General features: G+C 47.4%; 1 protein-coding gene across 2 annotated transcripts in view; it reads right to left on the bottom strand.

Annotated features, from left to right (window-relative positions):
• Positions 1 to 2,731: 2,731 nt before the first annotated feature.
• Positions 2,732 to 23,856, bottom strand: part of LOC110537646 (multiple epidermal growth factor-like domains protein 8) — a 33,117-nt gene continuing 11,992 nt past the window's right edge. Inside the window, exons 8-43 of one of the 2 annotated variants that reach the window (XM_021623851.2) lie at positions 22,414 to 22,597; positions 21,895 to 22,040; positions 21,648 to 21,758; positions 21,404 to 21,567; positions 20,850 to 20,951; positions 20,558 to 20,705; positions 19,746 to 19,909; positions 18,637 to 18,840; positions 18,296 to 18,499; positions 17,914 to 18,159; positions 17,681 to 17,799; positions 17,447 to 17,578; positions 17,050 to 17,247; positions 16,572 to 16,811; positions 16,219 to 16,403; positions 15,875 to 16,088; positions 15,416 to 15,659; positions 15,164 to 15,296; positions 14,823 to 15,073; positions 14,499 to 14,609; positions 14,297 to 14,415; positions 13,854 to 14,091; positions 13,485 to 13,656; positions 13,040 to 13,203; positions 12,756 to 12,891; positions 10,517 to 10,748; positions 10,209 to 10,335; positions 9,914 to 10,130; positions 9,574 to 9,788; positions 9,265 to 9,460; positions 7,193 to 7,361; positions 5,993 to 6,185; positions 5,620 to 5,790; positions 5,277 to 5,407; positions 4,678 to 4,810; positions 2,732 to 4,485 (exon numbers count right to left, since the gene is read on the bottom strand). In XM_021623851.2, coding sequence (XP_021479526.2) covers positions 2,992 to 4,485; positions 4,678 to 4,810; positions 5,277 to 5,407; positions 5,620 to 5,790; positions 5,993 to 6,185; positions 7,193 to 7,361; positions 9,265 to 9,460; positions 9,574 to 9,788; positions 9,914 to 10,130; positions 10,209 to 10,335; positions 10,517 to 10,748; positions 12,756 to 12,891; positions 13,040 to 13,203; positions 13,485 to 13,656; positions 13,854 to 14,091; positions 14,297 to 14,415; positions 14,499 to 14,609; positions 14,823 to 15,073; positions 15,164 to 15,296; positions 15,416 to 15,659; positions 15,875 to 16,088; positions 16,219 to 16,403; positions 16,572 to 16,811; positions 17,050 to 17,247; positions 17,447 to 17,578; positions 17,681 to 17,799; positions 17,914 to 18,159; positions 18,296 to 18,499; positions 18,637 to 18,840; positions 19,746 to 19,909; positions 20,558 to 20,705; positions 20,850 to 20,951; positions 21,404 to 21,567; positions 21,648 to 21,758; positions 21,895 to 22,040; positions 22,414 to 22,597 — 7,607 coding nt within the window. In that variant the 3' untranslated portion in view covers positions 2,732 to 2,991. The remainder of the gene's footprint in view (positions 4,486 to 4,677; positions 4,811 to 5,276; positions 5,408 to 5,619; positions 5,791 to 5,992; positions 6,186 to 7,192; positions 7,362 to 9,264; positions 9,461 to 9,573; positions 9,789 to 9,913; positions 10,131 to 10,208; positions 10,336 to 10,516; positions 10,749 to 12,755; positions 12,892 to 13,039; positions 13,204 to 13,484; positions 13,657 to 13,853; positions 14,092 to 14,296; positions 14,416 to 14,498; positions 14,610 to 14,822; positions 15,074 to 15,163; positions 15,297 to 15,415; positions 15,660 to 15,874; positions 16,089 to 16,218; positions 16,404 to 16,571; positions 16,812 to 17,049; positions 17,248 to 17,446; positions 17,579 to 17,680; positions 17,800 to 17,913; positions 18,160 to 18,295; positions 18,500 to 18,636; positions 18,841 to 19,745; positions 19,910 to 20,557; positions 20,706 to 20,849; positions 20,952 to 21,403; positions 21,568 to 21,647; positions 21,759 to 21,894; positions 22,041 to 22,413; positions 22,598 to 23,856) is intronic. The other variant, XM_021623859.2, reaches the window with a different exon arrangement.

The raw sequence follows: 23,856 nt of genomic DNA, 5'->3' as shown, positions 1-23,856 counted from the left end.
TCTGAAATGGGAGATAGCCAGAGCGAATTTTCGAATGCTTATAGTCGTCCCCCACTGAAGACGTACCAGGATAAAATGGTCTTCAACCAAGGAATTTGACGCTATTTCAATGATTTGTGTTGAAATGGACTAATGTTATGCAATTCATGTCATCTCAACCGATGTCTCACTTATTCCACTTAAAAGAAAACATGCACAAGAAAACCACAGAAGTGTGCCATCTTTCCTGGACTTTTAATATTGTAGCCGACTCATCACCAGGACAAAGAGCCTGGCAGGCAACAACCACCTTCTGTACATCACTTGTTCCCTTCTTTAAAAAAAAAAACGAGCAAATTAAAAATGTAACTCAGGTGCTCAGTGAAACAAGTACAAGACAAGAAAAATGTAACCAATCTAATAATGCTTGTGCCCAGACTCGAAGGTAGCTTAAGATAGTGTTACAATTTACCTTAATTAGGAGCAATGCTACTAAACAAGAAAGCTGTTATTTTTGTAAAAAATTTGGGTAAATACATGTAAATGAGAAATCTCTGAATTACCAATCATTTTGTAGTCAAATGGTTGTTTTGTGTAGTAGCACCATTCAGATTGTTGCAAGATAATTGGGGGGGGGGGGGGGGGGGGGGGATTCATCTTGTAGTGATTCACATGAGAAACCAAAGAAAATTACATCTTAAGAGTGCAAAAAACATTAACAAAAAAATGTAACACACACACCCTTGAAAATAAAACACCCTTTTCATTAATGTTATCTTTCGCCAGGAAGATGGAGCTTTGCACATATCTTGTCCCTTTCCTTTGTCTCCATTATAATCTGACATTTCCATACCATTTTTTGTTCCACATACTGTAATTTTTTTCTTGTTCCATTTGTCACAAGACAAATCCAAAAAGTGAATTCAGTTCTAATCATAGCCCTCAATTGGCTGATAAAAATCATCCAATGAAAAGAGCTAAAAACAAAACCATAAAAGTTAACATACAGTTCATATCAAAGAACTGAAATAAAAGCCTTAGAAACTAAACAAAACAGTGTGTTATGTTATCCACTCGTAAAATGGCTACAGGGACAGAAGTCTGATAACCTAGTTAAATCCTTCATTTGTAACAAAATCTATTTAAAACAGACATCAAATGTGTCAAAAGTTTTGCTTTGCTAAATATGTTCTCCATAAGCCTCACAATAGGAAATTATACACAACAGGATTGTTAAGTGTAGGCCTGCGAGTTCACAAATGCAGAAGAACTGGAGACAGACGAGTAGAGAAACAAATACAACAGCAACCGATAAAGAACCATGTAACAGGTCCTGTGAATGAACATGTACAAATATATACTTCGGGTTTTGAGTTAATAAACAGACACGTAGCTTAAAAGCCTGCCATATATGAACTTATAATTAATTTCACTCATCATTACTGCCATGATATAAAAAAAACATCTGGCAAACAAGCATCACTTTCTTTATTCCTATCCTGTCAATTCGATGTTGCACATCCTGGCGGACTAAGCCTGCCATCTCTTGTTTTTAATGGTAATGTTTGATTGCTACTTTCTGGGGTATGAAGCACATGTTGGTTCCAACTCCAGTAGTTATCGTCCCTACTTTTATTGGTCATTCCAAAAAAAACGACAGTGCAGAAAAAGTCTCTCTATGCTTCTGGTTGTCGACTCACACCTCAATAGCGGACGCAGACAGGATGCAACTGAATGGTTGAGCTGATATAACGTGCAGTTGTAGTGCATTCTATTCACGTATAGCGTTTGAAATAAAGCAATACATAACGGAATAAAATAATCAATATTGAAACAGTGTAAATATAGGTACCGATCCTATCAACTTTAATAACCTTTTGTGACTAGGGGGCAGTATTTTCATTTTTGGAAAAATAACGTTCCCGTAGTAAACGGGATATTTTGTCAGGACAAGATGCTAGAATATGCATATAATTGACAGCTTAGGATAGAAAACACTCTAAAGTTTCCAAAACTGTAAAAATATTGTCTGTGAATATAACAGAACTGATATTGCAGACGAAAGCCTGAGAAAAATCCAATCCGGAAGTGCCTCATGTTTTGAAAGCGCTGCGTTCCAATTGAGCAGTGAATGGGCTATCAACCAGATTACTTTTCCTCCGTATTCCCCAAGGTGTCTACAGCATTGTGACGTAGTTTTACGCATTTATGTTGAAGAATACCCGTAAGCGGCTACATTGCGCAACTGGTCACCTGATGGCTCCCAGAGTGATTCTCGCGTAAAATACAGAGGTAGCCATTATTCCAATCGGTCCTACTGAAAAACCAATTGTCCCGATGGATATATTATCGAATATATATTTGAAAAACACCCTGAGGATTGATTAGAAACAACATTTGCCATGTTTCTGTCGATATTATGGAGCTAATTTGGAATATTTTTCGGCGTTTTCGTGACTGCAATTTCCGGGTGATTTCTCAGCCAAACGTTAAGAACAAACGGAGCTATTTCGCCCACAAAAATAATATTGGCTATCTAACTGGGAGTCTCGTGAGTGAAAACATCCGAAGCTCATCAAAGGTAAACGATTTAATTTGATTGCTTTTCTGATTTCTGTGACCAAGTTACCTGCTGCTAGCTGGACAAAATGCTATGCTAGGCTATCGATAAACTTACACAAATGCTTGTCTAGCTTTGGCTGTAAAGCATATTTTGAAAATCTGAGATGACAGGGTGATTAACATGACAGGGTGTGTCTCAATATATTTCACTTGTGATTTTCATGAATAGGAATATTTATGTCCGTTGCGTTATGCTAATTAGTGTCAGTCAATGATTACGCTCCCTCATGCGGGATGGGGAGTCACTAGAGGTTTTAACAGGCTCTTACACAACTTTCTCCTCTATGGCCTTTTTCATGTAACCCCCCATTTCTCTTCTAAGCTCTTAACATGTTACTACCACCCCACCACATACCCCTCTCTCTCATCTACTTTCTCCCCCTCTCTTCTCTACATAGCCATAGTGGTGAGGTGCTGATGCCCTAGCAGGCCTTTGCGCCCCCCTCCCACCCCGGGGTTTCCCCCTCCATTGCCGTGACCACAGTACTCCTGGAGGTTTTGCCGTAGTGTGACCAGGGCGGACCCCAGGCAGGCACGATTAGGGGCCAGGATGCCCCCCGGCAGCTGGATGAGGACGGTGGCCACCCCGGCCATGCCGTCGTCCGTGGGCTCCAGGGTGATGGGCCCCACCTTGAAGGTGGAGTAGGAGAAGCCCATGAGCTGGGACAGGAAGGGGTCAGAGCGGCAGAAGTGCTGGTAGCCACTGTGGGAGGATGGGTGGTGGTGGGGGTGCGAGGCCGTGGTGTTGGTGGGGACATACTGGTGGGTGTTGAGGTAATGCAGGGGCAGGTGTTGCCCGCTGTTGCCCCCTCCACCGAGGGTAAGGTGGTGGTGGACGGTGGGGCCGGAGCCTGGCTCATGTTTGTAGGAGATGGCTCCAGCACGCCCCCTCTGGCCAACTACAATGCCCCCCAGCTTGCCTGTGCGTGCATGGGCCAGGGACACGGCACTGCCCCCCACCCCTCCGCCCCCTGTGGAGGGCAGGTAGATGAGCTGGGGCTCCTCTGGCTCCAAATAGACAGTGAGCTTGGCAAAGGGCCTGGATGCCATCTTGGTCATTTCCTGGATATGACGCCTCTGCTCTCGGCGGAAGTCCATGAACTGCTTGATCTTCCAGAGGAGGACGCAGACGGAGAGGAAGAGGAAGAAGCAGGAGAAGAAAACAGAGAAGAAGACGAACAGGTCGATGTGAGCCTGGTCCTGGCGGAGGAAGAGCAGGCCCTGGGACTCGCCCCGTCTCTCCTCGGCGCCTACCCCGCGCAGGGCGATGTAGAAGCGGCTGGACTTCAGGGAGTGGACCTCATGGGGGAAGGTGATGACCACGCGGTCACGGACACCTCGAACAATCAGCACCGTCTGGGGCTTCCACACCGTGATATAGGAGATGAGCCCCTCCGTCTTGGCCTCCCGTACCTCCCTGTCCGCCCCCTGGGGCTTGGCGTGGAGCTGCAGGGGGGTGTTGGGGAGCATGGCCCCACCCAGGCTGGATGAGGAGTTGGCATACACCTTCATAGGTGACGGAGGTGTCTCCTTATCCCCTCCGCTCGCCCCACCTCGGGCCACCGACTCGTCCTCGATCTTGATGGCGTGGATGCCTGTGTGGAGGTCCACTTCTACGATGAAGGTGTCATGGGAGTTGGACACGTACACCTCCACCTCCCCGAAGGTCACGTCGATGGTGACCCGGATGTCCACGTTGGTGAACTTTGGCTGAGCAGCGAAGAAGACAGTGCGTCCCTTGGGCAAATTGCGGATGGTGGGGTCGTGGAAGCAGTTTGTCTGAGAGGTGGGGTCGAAGCAGCACTCATTGTCCACGTTGAACTGGCGGTAGCACTGACGCCCGTTTACCGGTGTGCCATTGAAGGAGTCTTTGCACTTGGCGCACTGCGTGGAGGATTCCAGAGAGGGAGAAGAAACAAGAAATACAAGTGCATGTAAATACTGTGCTTATTGTCTGTATATGGATGTGATCTTTACAACCAGGAAAATCAAGGTATCCTTATTCAGAACTCCCCCTGCTGTATCAGTATACCTGCTTGTAAACTGTGTCTAGTGCCTGCACCATCCTATCCATACCTGTGTTCTGTAGCAGTCCTTCCTGTCGCTCTGCGGGCTGCTGAGGCAGGAAGAGGTCTCTGTGTTGTTCTGACATGGGCAGCCTGTGCCGTCATGTTCATTACACGTGTCTGCATGGCCGTTACACTGACACCTACAGGTGGGAGAAACAAATAGCATTTCAGCTTTCTGTAGGATACAGCCCGCCGAAGTGATTTTTACAGAATCACTCCATCATGAACACTCACTTATCAAGAGAACATCCATGGTCATCCCTACTGCCTCTGATCTGCCAGACCTCACTAAACACAAATGTTTTGCTTTGAAATTATGTCTGAGTGTTGGAGTGTGACCATTGCTTTCCGTAAATAAAAGAAAAAAAGCAAACCGCCTCGTTTGCTTAATATAATGAATTTGAACTTATTCATACTTTTCCTGTTGATACTTAAGTATATTTAAATCCAAATACTTCTTCTCAAGTCGTATTTTACTAGGTGACTTTCACTTTTATATTAAGGTATCTTTACTTTTATTCAAGTATGAGATTTTAGTACTTTTTCCACCACTGATTACAAGTGAATTAGATGTGGCTAGTTCATTTTAAAGGAATTACTACTCACTTGTCACAGTTCCCCTGCAGTAGGAAGTAGCCGCTGAGGCAGCTCTCACACTTGTCCCCCACACTGTTGTTCTGGCAGCTCACACAAACCGCTGAGTCCTCTGTAGGACCCTCCGACACCCACTGAACAATCTGATAAAGGAGAGGGAGTTCAACAAGAGAAATGTAGCTAAATGACATCCAAGATGGTATACCTGTTCCTACACAGTGAGTTTCTAGCTTGCACATAAATCATGATATGACCACAAAAGATGCTGTTGATCAGATCAAAAGTAACCCATTACTAAACTCAAAGCAAGATGGGGAGAACATAAATGAACTTAAACAGACTGTGAGTCACTTACGCTGTCTGGGTCCAGAGGGTGGTCTTGGGGGTGGTCTAGCGCCCTCTTGTGTTCGTCCCGGGACAGACACACTGCGCTGTTCCCCCTGCAGAACTCCCGACAGGGGCGACACGTCCCCCCGCCCACCGCCAACCCCACATACAGGGGCTTACACTTCTCACAGTGATCACCCTGGAACAGGAGAGAGAGAGAGCCACAAACCACATAATCATCAGTATATGATACACTGAATGAACTTGGAATCTGACCTGGGATCAGCACCAGTGTGTCACAAGTGTTTTGTCACTCAAGAAACACATTGGGTTGTGACATGCATAATCTTACAGTTGAAATACTGTGTATGTGTGTGTGTGTGTGTGTCTGCCCCACTCACCATAGTGTTGTTTTTACACTCCAGACACTTGTCAGGCTCAGACACTCCTTTACAGTTGCTGTGTTTGTTACAACGACACTGAGACGAGCAGTTGTCCCCCACAAAGCCAAAGTGACACTGACACACTCCCGGGGACACACAGGTCCCGTTGACACAGCCCTGAGCACAGACCGGCTCACACTGGCCTGACACACTGCAGAGAGGGAGTAGAGAGAAAGAGGAGAAACTTAAACGGATACTATGGATGTATACCTACTGAATATGTAGCCCTGTTTGTTTTCAAGTTTCAATGTCACATACACAAGTACAGTGAAATGCCTTTCTTGCAAACTCAAAACCCAACAATGCATAATCAATGTATTACGATAAAAAAAACAAGAAATAAGAATAGGAGATACGCAATAAAGTAAGCAAGAAGGATACTATATACAGGAAATATTTAAAAAGTAAGTTCCAATACCATATTTACATGTGCAGGAATACTGGAGTGATGGAGGTAGATATGTATAGGGATAAGGGGACTAGGCAACAGGATTTAAGAATAAACAGAGTAGCAGCAGCTTGTATGTGAGTGGGTGGGCAGGTGTGTAGAGTCAGTATAAATGTATGTGCATATTATGTGTGAGTGAGCAGATGATGGAGTGTGTGTGTGTGTGTTGGAGTGACAGTGTGTGAGTGTGTAGGGCCCTGTGACTGTGTATTGAGACAGTGCAAATATTGAAATAAAAGGTCAATGAAGATACAAGACAAACTCAGTCTGTGTAGCTATTCTGTTAGCTAATTATCAGTCTTATTGTTTGGGTATAGAAGCTGTTCAAGAGCCTGTTGGTGTCAGACTTGATACACTGGTAGCTCTTGCCATAAGGCAGCAGGGAAAATAGTCTATGACTTAGGTGGTTGGGGTCTTTGACGATTTTCCAGGCCTTCTTTTCACACCTCCTGATATAGATGTCCTAGATGCCATACCAAGCAGTGATGTAGCCAGTCAATATGCTCTCAATGGTACAGCTGTAGAACCTTCTCAGGATACTATGTATGTATACCAACTGAATATGTAGCCGTGTTTGCAGGACAGGTGGAGTGGTAGTACTGACGATTGTGATGATGTAATGATGATGAGGTTGTGTGTGTATTGCTGCTGAGGTATCCAAGTGCTACTTCTTCTGCCGTTAATGATGATTGTGATGTGTGGCTTCCTACCGGCTGAGAACGTAGCCCTGCTTGCAGGTGCAGTGGTATCCCTGGGTCAGGTCATGGCAGTCCTGGGTGACGTTACAGTGGTGGTGGCCGTTGGCACACTCATCCTCCTCTGGGCAGTGGAGGAAGGACCAGCTGCTGTTTCCCTGGGGACACACTCCCTCACTCACACCTGACACATGCACGCACACACACACAGGGGAAAGTGAGGAGAAGAGGTAACTTGAAATAGTTATTGGGAATAGAGAATATAACCCTAAATGTTGGACAATAAAGTTATATTCTATAACGCTCTTATATTTCATTCATTCATTTTATATAAACTCAGTAAAAAAAAGAAACGTCCTCTCACTGTCAATTGCGTTTATTTATAACCAACTTAACAAGTGTAAATATTTGTATGAACATAACACGATTCAACAACTGAGACATAAACTGAACAAGTTCCACATGACTAACAGAAATTGAATAATGTGTCCCTGAACAAAGGGGGGGGGTCAAAATGAAAAGTATCAGTCAGTATCTGGTGTGGCCACCAACTGCATTAAGTACTACAGTGCATCGCCTCCTCATGGACTGCACCAGATTTGCCAGTTCTTGCTGTGAGGTGTTACCCCACTCTTCCACCAAGGCACCTGCAAGTTCCTGGACATTTCTGGGGGGGAACGGCCCTAGCCCTCACTCTCCGATCCAACAGGTCCCAGACGTGCTCAACGGGATTGAGATCCAGGCTCTTCGCTGGCCATGGCAGAAGACAAAACGAACAGTATGGCTGGTGGCATTGTCATGCTGGAGGGTCATATCAGGACAAGACTGAAGGAAGGGTATCACATGAGGGAGGAGGATGTCTTCCCTGTAACGCACAGCGTTGATATTGCCTGCAATGACAACAAGCTCAGTCCGATGATGCTGTGACACACCGCCCCATACCATGACGGACCCTCCACCTCCAAATCGATCCCGCTCCAGAGTACAGGCCTCGGTGTAACGCTCATTCCTTTGACAATAAACGTGAATCCGACCATCACCCCTGGTGAGACAAACCCGCAACTCGTCAGTGAAGAGCACTTTTTTACAGTCCTGTCTGGTCCAGTGACGGTGGGTTTGTGCCCATAGGCGACATTGTTGCCGGTGATGTCTGGTGAGGACCTGCCTTACAACAGGCATACAAGCCCTCATCCCAGATTCTCTCAGCTTATTGCTGACAGTCTGAGCACTGATGGAGGGATTGTGCTTTCCTGGTGTAACTTGGGCAGTTGTTGTTGCCATCCTGTACCTGTCCCGAGGGTGTGATGTTCGGATGTACCGATCCTGTGCAGGTGTTGTTACACGTGGTCTGCCACTGCGAGGACAATCGGCTGTCCATCCTGTCTCCCTGTAGCACCGTCTTAGGCGTCTCACAGCACAGACATAGCAATTTATTGCCCTGGCCACATCTGCAGTCCCCATGCCTCATTGCAGCATGTCTAAATCACATTCACGCAGATGAGCAGGGACCCTGGGCATCTTTCTTTTGGTGTTTTTCAGAGTCAGTAGAAAGGCCTCTTTAGCGTCATAAGTTTTCATAACTGTGACCTTAATTGCCTACTGTCTGTACGCTGTTAGTGTCTTAACGACTGTTCCACAGGTGCATGTTCATTAATTGTTAATGCTTCATTGAACAAGCATGGGAAACAGTGTTTAAACCCTTTGCAATTTTATGAATTATCTTTGAAAGACAGGGTCCTGAAAAAGGGACTTTCTTTTTTTGTTGAGTTTACACACACACCTGCTCAAAAGTTTGGGTTCACTTAGAAATGTCCTTGTTTTTGAAAGAAAAGCAACATTTTTATCCATTAAAATAACATCAAATTGATCAGAAAGACAGTGTAGACATTGTTAATGTTGTAAATGACTATTGTAGCTGGAAACAGCTGATTTTTAATGGCATATCTACATAGGTGTACAGAGGCCAATTATGAGCAACCATCACTCCTGTGTTCCAATGGCACGTTGTTTTAGCTAATCCAAGTTTATAATTTTAAAGGGCTCAGGAGTGGATATTCTAAAGGTCTATTCAATTCTGTTCCCCTCACCGTTGAGGCCTCCCTGCTGGCAGCGTCCAGCCCCGTTGCCCCCCCGGGCAGCACACCAGCCACACTGGGGACAGGCGATGCACTGAGAGCACTGGGTAAGCTGAGCGCACTGGGGGGAGCAAGAGTCCCCACCAGACAGCAGACGACCACACTGACCCGCCTCACAGCGCAGAGGCACGAAGGACGGACTCACACACTGGAGGAGAGGGGGAAAGAAGGGCTGAAATATAATCTCATTCATTTGTTTTTGAAGCTACAATGCAGAAATACATTCAGGAAGAAAATAGACACCCACAGTCTCCGTCTTACCTGCTGCAGTGCCATGCTCCACACACAGTGCTGCCAGCCCCCGTCTGAGCCCCGGGAGCCCAGGCAGAGGTTGCAGGTGCTGAGGTGGTGGCAGGGGGGCGGGCAGGGCAGAGGAGGGGAGGACTCCACCTGCATGGGGGACACGTTGAGCAGGGCGTAGCTGAAGCACGTCCAGTCGTAGGTGGGGTTCACACTCAGGATGCGCCTGGTCTCGCCTGGAGGAACCGCAACACCAGATGTAAGAGAGTGGTTCTCAGTTATTCCAGCCACGACTTAGTCTAGTGGTCTACCCATAGACTCCTGTCCCTAGCAATAGAAGGTGAATGGAGGTGTCTCTCACCGGTGCGTTTGAACTGGCGTGTCCACATGCACTTCCCTGAGGCGGTGCACTTGGGGCAGTCGGAGGCCTCACAGCTGGTCTCAGTACAGTTGCTGGACAGGAAGATCTCTCTCTGGTTGATCCTGCAGTCGTGTTCTGAGGTACAGCTGACTGTACTGCTGATGCATGCTCCCTCTGGACAGTTGGTGCACCACTTACACTGCAGAGCAGACTGGGACTGACAGAGAAGGGAGGTTAGTGTGTGTGTGTGTACTGTCTGAGCTGATGTTTGTGTGCATTTGCATGTGTGTATTACCTGTGAGGGGCTAGAGAAGGTCCTGGGGTGGCGTGCCAGACACTCACTGCAGGTCTTCAGTCTGCGACACTGGTCTGGTAGACGAGGGGTGGGGGAGCAGGGAGACTGACCAATGGAACAGCCCAGTCTGAGAGAGAGGGACAAAACACCATAAAGAGGGAGAGATGGGAAAGTTTGTCACTAATTCTGAGATAGGGAAAGAATAAACATGATTACACAAAGTGACAACCCCAAGAAACACCTCCAAAATAAAAGACACAGTCAACAACTTGGAAACATCATCATTCCCATGATAACCATAGCTGTACCTCTCAGCAGTATCAGAGGCGGCGCAGGTGCCCCTGCACCAGACACAACTGCCTGTGGTGGTGTTGCAGGCCTCGGGCGTGGGCAGCAAGGCACAGGGGTCAGAGGGAAGGGTCAGGGTGAGAAGACGCCCCAGGGTGACCCCGTTGAACCCCCCAGAGAGGAACAGCCGCCCACCCCAGGCCGCCATGGCCAGAGACACTGAACGGTTAACCGGCTCGCCCACCGCCGAGTCTGAGAGAGAGGAAGGGAGAAACGTTAGGATAATCTCCACATCCTCATCAAACTGAGCATACAGTGGGGCAAAAAAGTATTTAGTCAGCCACCAATTGTGCAAGTTCTCCCACTTAAAAAGATGAGAGAGGCCTGTAATTTTCATCATAGGTACACTTCAACTATGAGAGAAAAAATGAGGAAAAAAATGAATTTATTTGCAAATTATGGTGGAAAATAAGTATTTGGTCACCTACGAACAAGCAAGATTTCTGGCTCTCACAGACCTGTAACTTCTTCTTTAAGAGGCTCCTCTGTCCTCCACTCGTTACCTGTATTAATGGCACCTGTTTGAACTTGTTATCAGTATAAAAGACACCTGTCCACAATTTCAAACAGTCACACTCCAAACTCCACTATGGCCAAGACCAAAGAGCTGTCAAAGGACACCAGAAACACAATTGTAAACCTGCACCAGGCTGTTAAGACTGAATCTGCAATAGGTAAGCAGCTTGGTTTGAAGAAATCAACTGTGGGAGCAATTATTAGGAAATGGAAGACATACAAGACCATTGATAATCTCCCTCGATTTGGGGCTCCACGCAAGATCTCACCCCGTGGGGTCAAAATGATCACAAGAACGGTGAGCAAAAATACCAGGACCACACGGGGGGACCTAGTGAATGACCTGCAGAGAGCTGGGACCAAAGTAACAAAGCCTACCATCAGTAACTGTTGTAACTTTAATGTGTTACAGAGTTAATGTTTAAGTTTATTCTTTGAGCTGTATCTAAAGATATTTCTTTAGATTTATTTGCATATGTAATTGTATTGGGTTGTGTTGAATTATGCTTTTTGACTGCAAGTCCCAGAATGCCTTGCGAGAGGAATGAGAGAGAACGCGCCAATTATGTGCAGGTGCAGTGATTGTGGCTGACTTTCCGACAGCATCTTACCTGCATTGATCTGTACCAAAACAAAGTTGTTAAATGTAACGTGAACAAGTCTTATTACTAAAGAGGAAGCTTTCGTATCAAACCCGACGTCCCGAGTCATTACTTTGAAGATAGTTAATCTAAAAGTAACACACTACGCCGCCAGGGACTCAAATCCTGCAGTGCCAGATGTGTCCAGTACATGTCCAGGCCCGTCTGAAGTTTGCTAGAGAGCATTTGGATGATCCAGAAGAAGATTGGGAGAATGTCATATGGTCAGATGAAACCAAAATATAACCTTTTGGTAAAAACTCAACTCGTCGTGTTTGGAGGACAAAGAATGCTGAGTTGCATCCAAAGAACACCATACCTACTGTGAAGCATGGGGGTGGAAACATCATGCTTTGGGGCTGTTTTTCTGCAAAGTAACCAGGACGACTGATCCGTGTAAAGGAAAGAATTAATGGGGCCATGTATTGTGAGATTTTGAGTGAAAGGGCATTGAAGATGAAATGTGGCTGGGTCTTTCAGTATGACAATGATCCCAAACACACCACCCGGGCAACGAAGGAGTGGCTTCGTAAGAAGCATTTCAAGGTCCTGGAGTGGCCTAGCCAGTCTCCAGATCTCAACCCCATAGAAAATCTTTGGAGGGAGTTGAAAGTCCGTGTTGCCCAGCAACAGCACCAAAACATCACTGCTCTAGAGGAGATCTGCATGGAGGAATGGGCCAAAATACCAGCAACAGTGTGTGAAAACCTTGTGAAGACTTGCAGAAAACGTTTGACCTCTGTCATTGCCAACAAAGGGTATATAACAAAGTATTGAGATAAACTTTTGTTATTGACCAAATACTTATTTTCCACCATAATTTGCAAATAAATTCATAAAAAATCCTACAATGTGATTTTCAGGATTTTTTTTTCTCATTTTCTCTGTCATAGTTGAAGTGTACCTATGATGAAAATTACAGGCCTCTCTCATCTTTTTAAGTGGGAGAACTTGCACAATTGGTGGCTGACTAAATACTTTTTTGCCCCACTTTATATGCAGTGTTTTGGCTAGCCACATGTAGTGTCAGTCACACAGTTACCTGGCTGTATCCAGGTGTTACAGTTGATCTGGTACAGATACACCGTGTTGCTGTAGTCCTCCACTCCTGTTCTCCCTCCCACAATCACCATGGTGTCTTTTATCAGGGCTGCAGCGTGGAAGAAACGGGACAGGGGCTGGGGAGAGAGAGGGAGAAAAAAAGACGTTGTTAATTTAAGAAAAATGTTATTGATATAATGACAATGTCATCAATTAAGGCCAGCCTGGGAACATGTAAAAGCTGTTTAAATACCGGTTAGCTAGTTAAGCCGTGGTTGTACCTACCTTATTCCCCTGTGAGGGGACCAGTAGGGACCAGGTGAGGTTGGCATAATAGAGACTGTAGAGCTCTCCTGAGGGCTCCACTGTCTCCACGTGGAAGCGGTAGCCTCCGAACACGTACACGGCGTCCGTCTGCTCGTGGTACACAGCCGAGTGGCCATACAGACCTGAAGAGAGGGTAGGACACACAGGAGTCAGTCAAGAGACAACACGGGAGGGTTAAGGGTTAATCAACAGACTGGTAAATTATTCAACATCATAAGGGACAGCAGTTTACAGTTCATTGTGTCAGAAATAACTCTTTGCTCCAACCATAATGGATGCACCTCAATCTTTATATTCTATGCCTACTTAGTGGGAGAGGTTCCACGAAAGCTGAGTAGGGACTTTCCAGATTGGCAGGTTCTAAGTGAGTTAATGAGTGCAGGTGGACATTGGTTCTTCTGACCTGTAGGAGGTGTGCCGGTGTGGGGGGCGACAGTCCAGTTGCCAGAGTGGATGTTGAACTCCAGCAGGTGATGGTTGAAGCCGTTCTCTGGAGAGTAACCTCCGATGAGCAGCATAGAGGAGTCCCGACGCACCGTTAGAGTATGACCTGCCACCGGTGGCAGCACTGAGCTCTGTGGGGGAAGAGGACACAGACTAATTGGTTACATAGAAGTCTATAGTAAATTGAATCGTGGGGTGTAGGCTGACAGTTAACTACCAATATTTTATGTTTAGTGTTTTTTTGTTCATATATATATATATATATATATATATATATATATGTATACCCAACTAAGGCAAGATGGTGGATTGATAAAACCAAACAAACCTTGTGCTGTCGCCACACCAGACTGCTGAGGTTGAGGCTCCACGTATCCACGGCGACACCCTTCTGCGTGACACCGCCCACCACCAGCATGAGGTTGTGAGTAGCTCCTTGACCGCCGGAGAGAGGCTCGTGACTGGCCAGAAGGGCAGAGGCGTGGTGGTACCGGGGGCTGGGGGTGGAGCCTTCCTCCACTGAGCTGGTCAGCATCTGAGTCCAGCGCCGCTCCAACACAGAGTACCTGAACCCACCAATCAACACAGAGAGATGATATGAATCCACCAATCAACACAGAGAGGGAAGATAGACAGAGAAAATAACTGATATGAGTTACTGGTCATTTCAAACAATTACAACAACAAAAAATTGCTGTCTCATAAAAGGCATCTTTAAATGAACACCAATAAAAACACAGCCATTAAAAAGTCCCCCCCCCCCACACACACCTGTAGACGTTTCCCAGGATGCCCTCTGAGAGAGAAAGGCCTCCATACATCCAGAGGTTCCCCTGGGGTCCAGACACTAGAGAATGGCCCATCCGGTGGAGGAACCTGTGGGCCTGGTTCTGTGAAGGGAGGGGGGAGTTTAACACTGTGACACTCTGTGGTGGGAGTGTTTGTATATGTGTGTGTGTGTCCTGGTTCTTACCGCTGTGAGCTGTGTGTCCAGTAGGGTTTCCCAAACTAGGCTGCTGGAGTCCAGAGGGGTGGAGCAGTCAGAGCCGCCCCAACCGTCTGCACACACACACACTCCCAGAGACTAAAACAGAGACAGACACAGAGAAAGACAGACAGACAGACACAGAGACAGACACAGAGACAGACAGACACAGAGACAGACAGAGGGTTAACATTAGAGACACACAAGAGACTGTAATATATAGGAACAGGATAAACAAAGAGGAAAACATCAAAACAACAATGAGCATTCACACTGTCTGCTGTAACAGTGCTACTGTTCAGTCCCTCTCACCAAGTTACAGGAGCCTCGGCCCTCTGCTAGCCCACAGCCCTCGGGACAGAGGGGCCTGTCGCAGTACGGTCCCCCATACCCCTGAGTACACTGGCACAGCCCCCCGCTGCACTGCGCCCCTCCCTGGCATACAGGTGACCCATCCTCCCCCGCCTCAGAACCCTGGCGACAGCGCCGCACCCAGAAGGAGGCGTTGAAACCCTGAGGGCGGTCGGACGAGACATTGGCCTCAAAGTACACAGAAATCACACCTGGGAGAGAAAAACAAAGGGATCAGAGAGGGAATCTTTCAATAAAAAATTACTAGAAGCTTTAATAAACAAACAAATCGCTAAGGTTACCTGAAGTGGCCTCCACAGTGATTGGCTGAGTCCGGGTCGTCCCACAGAATGCGCCAATCAGGTTGTGGTCCGAGTGCACCACCCCGTTGCTCAAGAAACGAGGCAGGCCGTCAAACACGTAAACGTAGGAGCTCTGTGTGTGAGAGACAGAAAATACATCTCAGGCCATGGGAATGCTGGTGGCTCTGTTCACTACAGCACAATAAACATCAGTCTGTGTTGTAGGAGTTAGTGTGTGTGGTTAGTACTCACAGTGCACTGTGTGTAGGAGTCTGGGTGCAGGGTGAGAGCCACAGGAGGGCACAGCTTGCCCGGCACACAGGGGACCAGGTTCTCAGAGACAGACAGGACCCACAGACAGTGGGAGAGTCCCCCCTTCCCCCCGACGCCCCCTCGCCACCCCAGGGAGGACGAGATGGGGAGCTCAGAGAGGGGTGACTGGTGGGACAGGATCACAGAGCGCCCCTGACACTGACGGAAACAGGTGCCATTATTCCTGAGGAAGAGAGAGTTGTATAAGTGATATGCATTAAGTGAGAGAAATTCAAACATTCAAATGTATAGTGAAGCAGGTTCTTAATTACAGAGCACATAGCAACTAGTTGCTGATGCACAGTACACATACTGTTCTATAAAACAGATCCTTTACAGACTGCCTATTTGTAATGCTGCAAAACCAATTTCCTCACTGGGGGTAATAAATCCATCCACCTGGGGTCTCCGTAGTATCCAGGCAAGCACGATTCACAGTGTGGTCCCTGGGTGTGGTGTGTGCAGTAGCATTGGCCTGTCTGATTGTGGCAGTAGCCCAGGAGGGGGCCTCCATGGCCGTTACACTGGCAGGGCACACAGCCCCCGCCCCCGGCCAGCGCAGAACCAAAACTCCCTGGTCGACAGTGCTCACACTGGAGACCCATTGTCCAATCTGAGGAGAAGGGAGAACGGAGAGCACATTAACTAATTCGAGAAAATTATGACTTGTGAAATTAATAAAATATGTTGTTTTTCCCCTTTTTTGGACGGATGAATTGGGTTGATATTTATGTCTGTCTCACCCTGGCAGTGGTCACAGATGCCTGGGGCAGTGATACAGGTGCTGTGGAAGTTACAGCCACAGTCCACGTCACACTCCACCCCGCTCAGCACCAGTGTGGCTGGGTCAGATGTCCAGCCCAGGGAACACTCACACTCGAACCGCGGGCTGCCGCTGCACTGGCCCTCACGACACTCATTATAACAACTGGAGCAGAAAGAGAGAGGTCGGCTTTAGGAGAATGGAGTTATCCAGAGAACGAGATATTATAAAAGCTAGTGGACAGAAAAAGGGCTTGTCATGATAGGTAGGATGAGAGGGAGAGAAAAAGAAAGAGCGACAGGGAGTGAAATGGGGAGAGAGAGAGAGGCTCACGTCTGGTTGCAGTGCAGGGTGCCGTCCCCGGTGTAGCCCCTCTCACAGTGGCACTCAAAGGAGGTGGGGGTGTTGACACAGGTGGCGAAGGGGTGGCAGCTGTGGAGGCCCAGCCTGCATTCCTCCACATCAGGACAGCTGGGGTAGGACCAGACTGGGTCCCTCTCCCTCTCCTCCATGTGTTCCAGCTCCATCTCCATCTCCATGGGCCGCGGGGGGGCCAAGGTCTGGGGCTCAGGACTAGAGGGGGAGGAGGAATAACAAGGTTCAGCATTACATCCTAATGCAGAGAGGTGGTCTGGTATTGACATGGTAACTTCACAGGCAGGTCCAGTGTACGTAGGCATTAGTTACACTGGACCTGCTCAGATAATGATTTTTTCCATCACCACAGCCCGTTTTGTGGGCTTGTCCTCAGCTGAAGTCAAACCTGGGTAAGTAAGCATTTTGAAGTGTGGTAGTTTGGGGGTCATCATACCTGGTAGCCCGTACTTCATCCACAGCCACACTGCAGTTATACACAGAGGCGTCGTCCATCCCTCCCCAGTCTCCTCGTAGACACCTGCCGATGGTGGGGTTGTTGTAGTCTCCACACCAGCCGCACTGAAACGTCTGGAGACAGTCTGTACAGGTGACCAGAGCTGAGCACTGCTTACACTGGGGCACTGAGTGAACACTGGAGTGGGGGATAGAAGGATGGAGGAAGGGATGGAGATAGGTTGAGGGAAGGAGGGAGACAGAAAAGGTTATTGCACGCTGTTGGTACATAATAGATTCCAAATAGGAAAGAGAAATAAGATTAAACTTCAATTTTAAACTGTTCCTAGTTTCATTGTTGACTACAGGAGTTCAGCTCATTGGTTCTAATGGTTTACCTGTCATACCAGTCCCTGCACTCTCCGTAGGGATACTTGGTGAGGTAGGCAGCGAAGTAGAAGCAGGCCTGGGCTGACTCACACCACGCACACTGACTGGAGTTAGACAGACACTCCCCACACGTCCTCCTCCTGTTACAGAGGGGGGGAAGGTGGAGATAGAGCGAGTTGCATACTGTAGGAGTAATTGCCTAAAGCAATTATATTACGATGAGCCTGACAGTGGGTACTCACTGGTTGCAGACTTTAGGGCACCCCCCTGGGTCGCGAATGGATCCATCCAGTTTCCCCCGTCGGCTGCATTGGTAATCACCCTTCTTGCTGGAGTTGATCTGCCACTCACAGTAGTGGTCCTGTCGGCCAAAGATCATAAAAGTCAAAGGTCTATAAGATCTATAAGGGGAGTATAAAAAATATTAAATGTTTTATGATGCTAATGGCAGTGAGGTGTTCTGTATGTTAAATACCTGAGTGCAGGCGGAGCAGTCCCTGTACTCCTCACAGAGGGTGCATTGTGGAGGGGCCAGCAGCAGGTGGCATTCCCCTCCCCCCTGGTCCTCTGGGCAGGGCTCCAGGGCAGGTAGGGCACGTAACAGACAGCGGCCCAGAGACGGGCACCAGCCACAGGACTGGTCTGACAGACATGCCAAGCAAGACTGGTACCCCGAGCAAGAGCCAGAACGGTACGGCTCCAAGAACAGGAAGGAAATCTCCTACAGAGAGAAAGGAGGGATAGAGAGACAGTGGGAGAAATAAACATATTCAATATTGATGTTAAGGGTATTGAGCCTCAGTATTACTGTGAAAACCTTTTGTTTATAAAATGTGTAATTGTCAGCTGGTACTCACACTTCCACCGGGCAGAGCGGTTCTGTTCCAGGTCAGGGCCATCTCACTGGTCTGTCCAGAGCCTGAGTTGTTGAGGTATCCCTCGGCCTGGACCAGGTAGCGGTTCCCCCGGGTCAGGTTGGGAAACAGACGACCCATGTCAGGACGGGACAGCAGCTTCGTCTCCTTCTCCTGGTGAGCTGCCCAGTGACCTACCACCTCCTTCTGAGGGGAGGAGGAAGAGTGAGAAAGTTCAGTAACAAAATGACAGGCTGGACTACTCGTATCCACTCTACTCGTATCTCTCAAAACATTTGTAATGTAAGCGCCCACCTCCCGCTCCCTCACTCTCTCCCTCTCACCAGTTGCAGGGAGTTGGGTCCAGCAGCCATGCGGGCCTCAAAGTGTAGCCTCTGTATCCGGGCCCACATGGAAACTGTCTCAGTGGGAGGGGGTGCAGGTGGAGGGGCACCCCACAGAGGGTGGATGAAGCCCCGGAACTGCAAGGTGACATCCATCTCTGTGGTGGGGCTGAGGATGATGGAGGTGCTGCGCAGGATGGACACCTGAAGGAGTGGAGGGAGGTGTTACAACTGACATTAAGAGTGGCATGTCTTACAGCAAGGTACAGCATGTCAGAAGTCAGCAGCATTACATTCAGTCAGATAAGAGTTTGGGAAGCCCACAGTATCTTAAGCAGGGTGGGAGGAGGGAAAGTACTTAGAGGGGCTTTAGAGACGCAGTATAGCTAGAAGTAGAGGTAGTGGTACCGTGTCCCGGCAAAAGAAAGTGGGGGTACGCCTTACCGGTAAAACACGGGCCTATCATAATAATTAAAACGTCAAGAAAAATAATGGTGTAGTAGTCTACAGTTATCATTACCGCATGTCAAAGGCATGAAACATTTCCGAATGAACTTGGGGAATAAATGGGTGGTATTAGCCTACACAAAATGTGATGTGGTTCAACGAGAACACTGACATTTTGCCAAGGCAGAGTTGAATGGCCGACACCGGGACGCGAGGAGAGCTGTGGACACAAATTCTTACACTTTTTGGTGTTTTGTATAAAAGATGTCGCTTTCCATTCAGCAGTATTTGGAGGCTGGAAATATGTTGAGATTGGATGCATATTCCCGGGTAGCCTAGTAAAGGAGCCCTTTGAAGTGATTTATTTGACCATCAGATGAAAACATCCTGACTGGTTGTGTTTGTGAGGGAATGGAACTCACATTACTTGGCGGAAGGGTTGTTACGATACCGGTATCGTGATACTCAGAGATATCGTGGCAAGGAAACAAAACATGAAGCAGACCAAATGTTCTGAATCCCGTTCTGTTCCAAGCTATAAATACACAATATACATACAGTAGGTTTTTTAAAGGACCAAAGAGTTTTTGCCATGGAAAATCAGTTATCGTAGTATCGCGATGTTGGTATTGTGACAACCCTACTAGGCGGGGCCTCTGTACCTTGTCAGGCTGGGAGTCATTGCGGGGGTGCTGGAAGGTGAGCAGGTGCAGTCCCGGGACATAGTTGTCAGTGCGACAGGAAAGGAGTGAGGTGAGGAAACGGGTACGCTCCCCCCACCAGCCGTACGCCCCTGAGATCTGGTCCACACGGCAAGCACTTTGATCTGCAATACCGAGAGGGAGAGCTCATTAAACAACACACACAGTACCAGACCTTAATATTACAATACATTTTATTTAACTAGGCAAGTCAGAACAAATTCTTATTTACAATGATGGCCTACCCTACCAGAAGGCAAAAGGCCTCCTGCGGGGACGGGGGCTGGGATAATAAAAAAAAAAAAATTGTTTAAATATAGGACAAATCACACATGACAAGAGAGACACCACAACACTACATAAAGAGAGCATGGCACAACATGGTAGAAGCACAAAACATGGTACAAACATTATTGGGCACAGACAGCAGCACAATGGGCAAGAAGGTAGAGACAGCAATACATCACGCGACGCAGCCACAACTCTAAGTAAGAACATCCATGATGGATTCTTTGAATGAAGAGATGGAAATAAAATGCAGTGAACTGAAAAGAGGAGCGACCCAGGGATGTGTGTGCTTTGGGGACCTTAACAGAATGTGACTGGCAGAATGGGTGTTGTATGTGGAGGATGAGGGCTGCAGTAGGTATCTCAGATATGGGGGAGCCCTAAAACAGCATTGGTGTTGCTCATGTGGTCCCTCATGTCTTTTATCTCGAATGCATTTTAGCTATTGATATTTGTATTTCCCCTCCTCCCTCTGTGCATCTCACCTGACACAGGTAGGCAGGACTCGTTCTGGACACACCAGCCGAAGTCACCGGGGGCACGGGGCAGAGAACCTGGAGCCCCACTGAACACCAGGCAGGACTGGCAGTCAGACAGAAAGCGGGCCAGGCCCAGGCACCCTGTGCTGCCACACTGGAGAGAGACAGTTAAACATTGTTTTTATCCATGGTCAAGTTAGATTGTTAGAAGGTGGATGGGGAGGCCAGATGGATGAGGTTTGGGTTGAAGATCGAGAAAAAAGGATGGAAAAAGCAGGGTGTTGGATAGGTGTGTTACCGGGTTGGTGGGTTGGTACTCCCGACAGCGGCCCTCACACCAGCTGCATTCTGGGTTCTTCAGACACATGCTCTCGTCTGGTGCCTCGGCACACACAGCATCCTGACACACACAGAAACACAGTCAAACAAATACACACGCACACCACAGCAGGGCTCTCCAACCATTTTCCTGAAGAGCTACCGGTCCTGTAGGTTTTCGCTCCAACCCTAATCTCGGGCACCTGATACTAATAATGAACTGGTTGATAAGATGAATCAGGTTAGTTACAACTGGAGTTGGAGTGAAAACCTACAGGAGGGTAGCTCTCCAGGAACAGGGTTGAGAGGCCTGCACCACACTATACTATGAACTACCCAAAAATTGTGCACAAGAAATACAATGTTTACAAGTCCTGCTTTCAACACCCAAAACACAGTATCACTGAAAAACATTATGCTTCAGGAGATGAGAGCATTGCAGTTTCCACCATCTACTTCTCCCCCTTTCAATATGCCCCTGTCCACCATGCAATAATATTCCTTAATAAACTCTCCATCCCTCCCCCTCCTTACTTCTTGACTCACCCGGTCTCCTGGGTCGCTGCTCACAAACAGCGGAACTTTGTATGCCACCAGGTCTCCACGGGCAATACCACTGTAACCCCCGGCAACCAGCAGCACCCTGCCCTCCATCACAGCAGCTACATGGGAGTACCGCCCTCTCACAGACTCTCCTCCTGAAGGGAAAGAGAGATGATGCAACATAAAGCAACATGAATATGAGTGAGTGAGAATGTGTATGTGTGTAGGGACTCACTGTGTTGGAGGCTCGACCCAGCTGACACCCACTGGTGACACCCTAGGTGGTAGAAGAAGATTTCCTCATCATAACACTTCTCTTCCTGGTAGTGGATGTGCACATTCCCCCCTGAGAGAGAGGGGGGAGAAAGAGAGGGAATAGGGAGAATAAGAGCGATATTAGACGGTAAAAAGGGCTGGACAGCAAACAATTGTCCCTATCCTATATTCTCTGTGATGACCATCGCCACCACAAGTCCCCTCACCATAGACCACCATGTAGTTGCCGATGATGGTGGCTGAGTGGAAGGCTCTCTCCCTGGGGCCTGTGGCTGGGAAACGGGAACGGAACGAGGTCCAAAACCTCCGGTCCACATGGAATACATCCGTGGAGTTCACACGTACACTGAACCTGAGGGGGAGAGAGAGGCAGGAAGGATGCAGATGATTTGAGACAACAGAAACACTCCAACATTAACAGACAGACCTTTATTTAACTAGGCAAGTCAGATAAGAACACATTCTTATTTTCATTGACGGCCTAGGAACAGTGGGTTAACTGCCTTGTTCAGGGGCAGAACGACAGATTTTTACCTTGTCAGCTCGGCTATTCGATCTTGCAACCTTTCGGTTACTAGTTCAACGCTCTAACCACTAGGCTACCTGTCGCCCCTTGCATTACCAAATAGCACAAAACACACGACACAATGTGTACTCTCAGTGTGTACTTTGATAATAAAACACATTACCATGCAAGACAGTCCCACAATCCCATCCAACGGTACCTGGCGGTGGTAGGCCTGTGGCCCCCGTAAACCAGCAGTGCCCGGGACGGGGGGTGAAACACCATGGAGTGGCCTGCTGTGGCGGGAGGCTTCCCCCCGGTGGGCTGCACCGCTTCCCACACCCCAGACTCCCGCAGATCAAACCGATACAAAGATGATGAGAACATATCCTCTTCTGTACGACCTGCAGAGGGGAGAGGAGAGAAAGATTACAAGAGTACTTATTCACAACAGACAGGTGCAATCTTAGAATAGATAGAGTGAAGTAATGAGACAGTAACACTTGTTGGGGAATAATCAGAATTGGTTGGTAACATAGGTAAGATGTTTTCTATTCCTCATATGTTTGTAAGTTACTTCTCATCAGAATGTTTATTTTTGTATAATACTGTGGCAGGGTTGCAGTATCTGTTCTATGTCAAGACTAAGTTGCTTGGGCCGGAGAGAGGGGAGAGGTCAAGCGTGTATCTCTTGGCTCCACAATGTCTGTGTGCCAGTCAGTGTGTCTCTGTGATCTTGTCAAGATAGGATGGATTTGATATATGCCTGTTGATATGGAGGATTGGTTTATGGTTCTGAGTTTGAGAAAAGAACATAGTTTAGGAGACAAAGCTGAACGATAAATTATGCCTATGCTGTCTGGATATGTGTGTCTTTGCTATAAAGGATCTCAGTAACAATGTGTGAGGGACTCTCAGAGAATTCATTGATAGACACTGAATTGATCTGAGAGTCACAGGGTTGTGATAGAGCTCATATAATTAAAGATGGACTTTGTGATAACTAACTCTGACTTGTGTGTGGTTTGCTCTCATGATTTGGTAAATAGAGGAAATTTCCACGACACACTGTTGTTGTTTTGGCACTGTACTCCAACACTTTGGATTCCAAATGATATAATGGACTGTGAGGTTAAAGTACGGACTGTCAGCTTTAATTTGAGGGTGTTTTCATTCATATTGGGTGAACTGTTTAGAAAGAACAGAACTTGTTGTACATAATTCCCTTATACAGTGGGGAGAACAAGTATTTGATACTGCCGATTTTGCAGGATTTCCTACTTACAAAGCATGTACAGGTCTGTAATTTTTTTTATCATAGGTACACTTCAACTGTGAGAGACGGAATCTAAAACAAAAATCCAGAAAATTTACAAGTCCTCACCTGGTAGCTTCATTAAATAGTACCCACAAAACACCCGTTTCAACGTCAACAGTGAAGTGGCGACTCCGGGATGCTGATCTTCTAGACAGAGTTCCCCTGTCCAGTGTCTGTGTTCATTTGCCCATCTTAATGTTTTATTTTTACTTGCCAGTCTGAGATATAGCTTTTTCTATGCAACTTTCCCTAGAAGGCTAGCATCCCGGAGTCGCCTCTTCACTGTTGACTTTGAGACTGGTGTTTTGCAGGTACTATTTAATGAAGCTGCCAGTTGAGGACTTG

This window comes from Oncorhynchus mykiss, chromosome 2 (assembly GCF_013265735.2).
Source record: "Oncorhynchus mykiss isolate Arlee chromosome 2, USDA_OmykA_1.1, whole genome shotgun sequence".
Taxonomy (NCBI): domain Eukaryota; kingdom Metazoa; phylum Chordata; class Actinopteri; order Salmoniformes; family Salmonidae; genus Oncorhynchus; species Oncorhynchus mykiss.
This window is presented reverse-complemented; position numbering and strand designations above follow the sequence as displayed.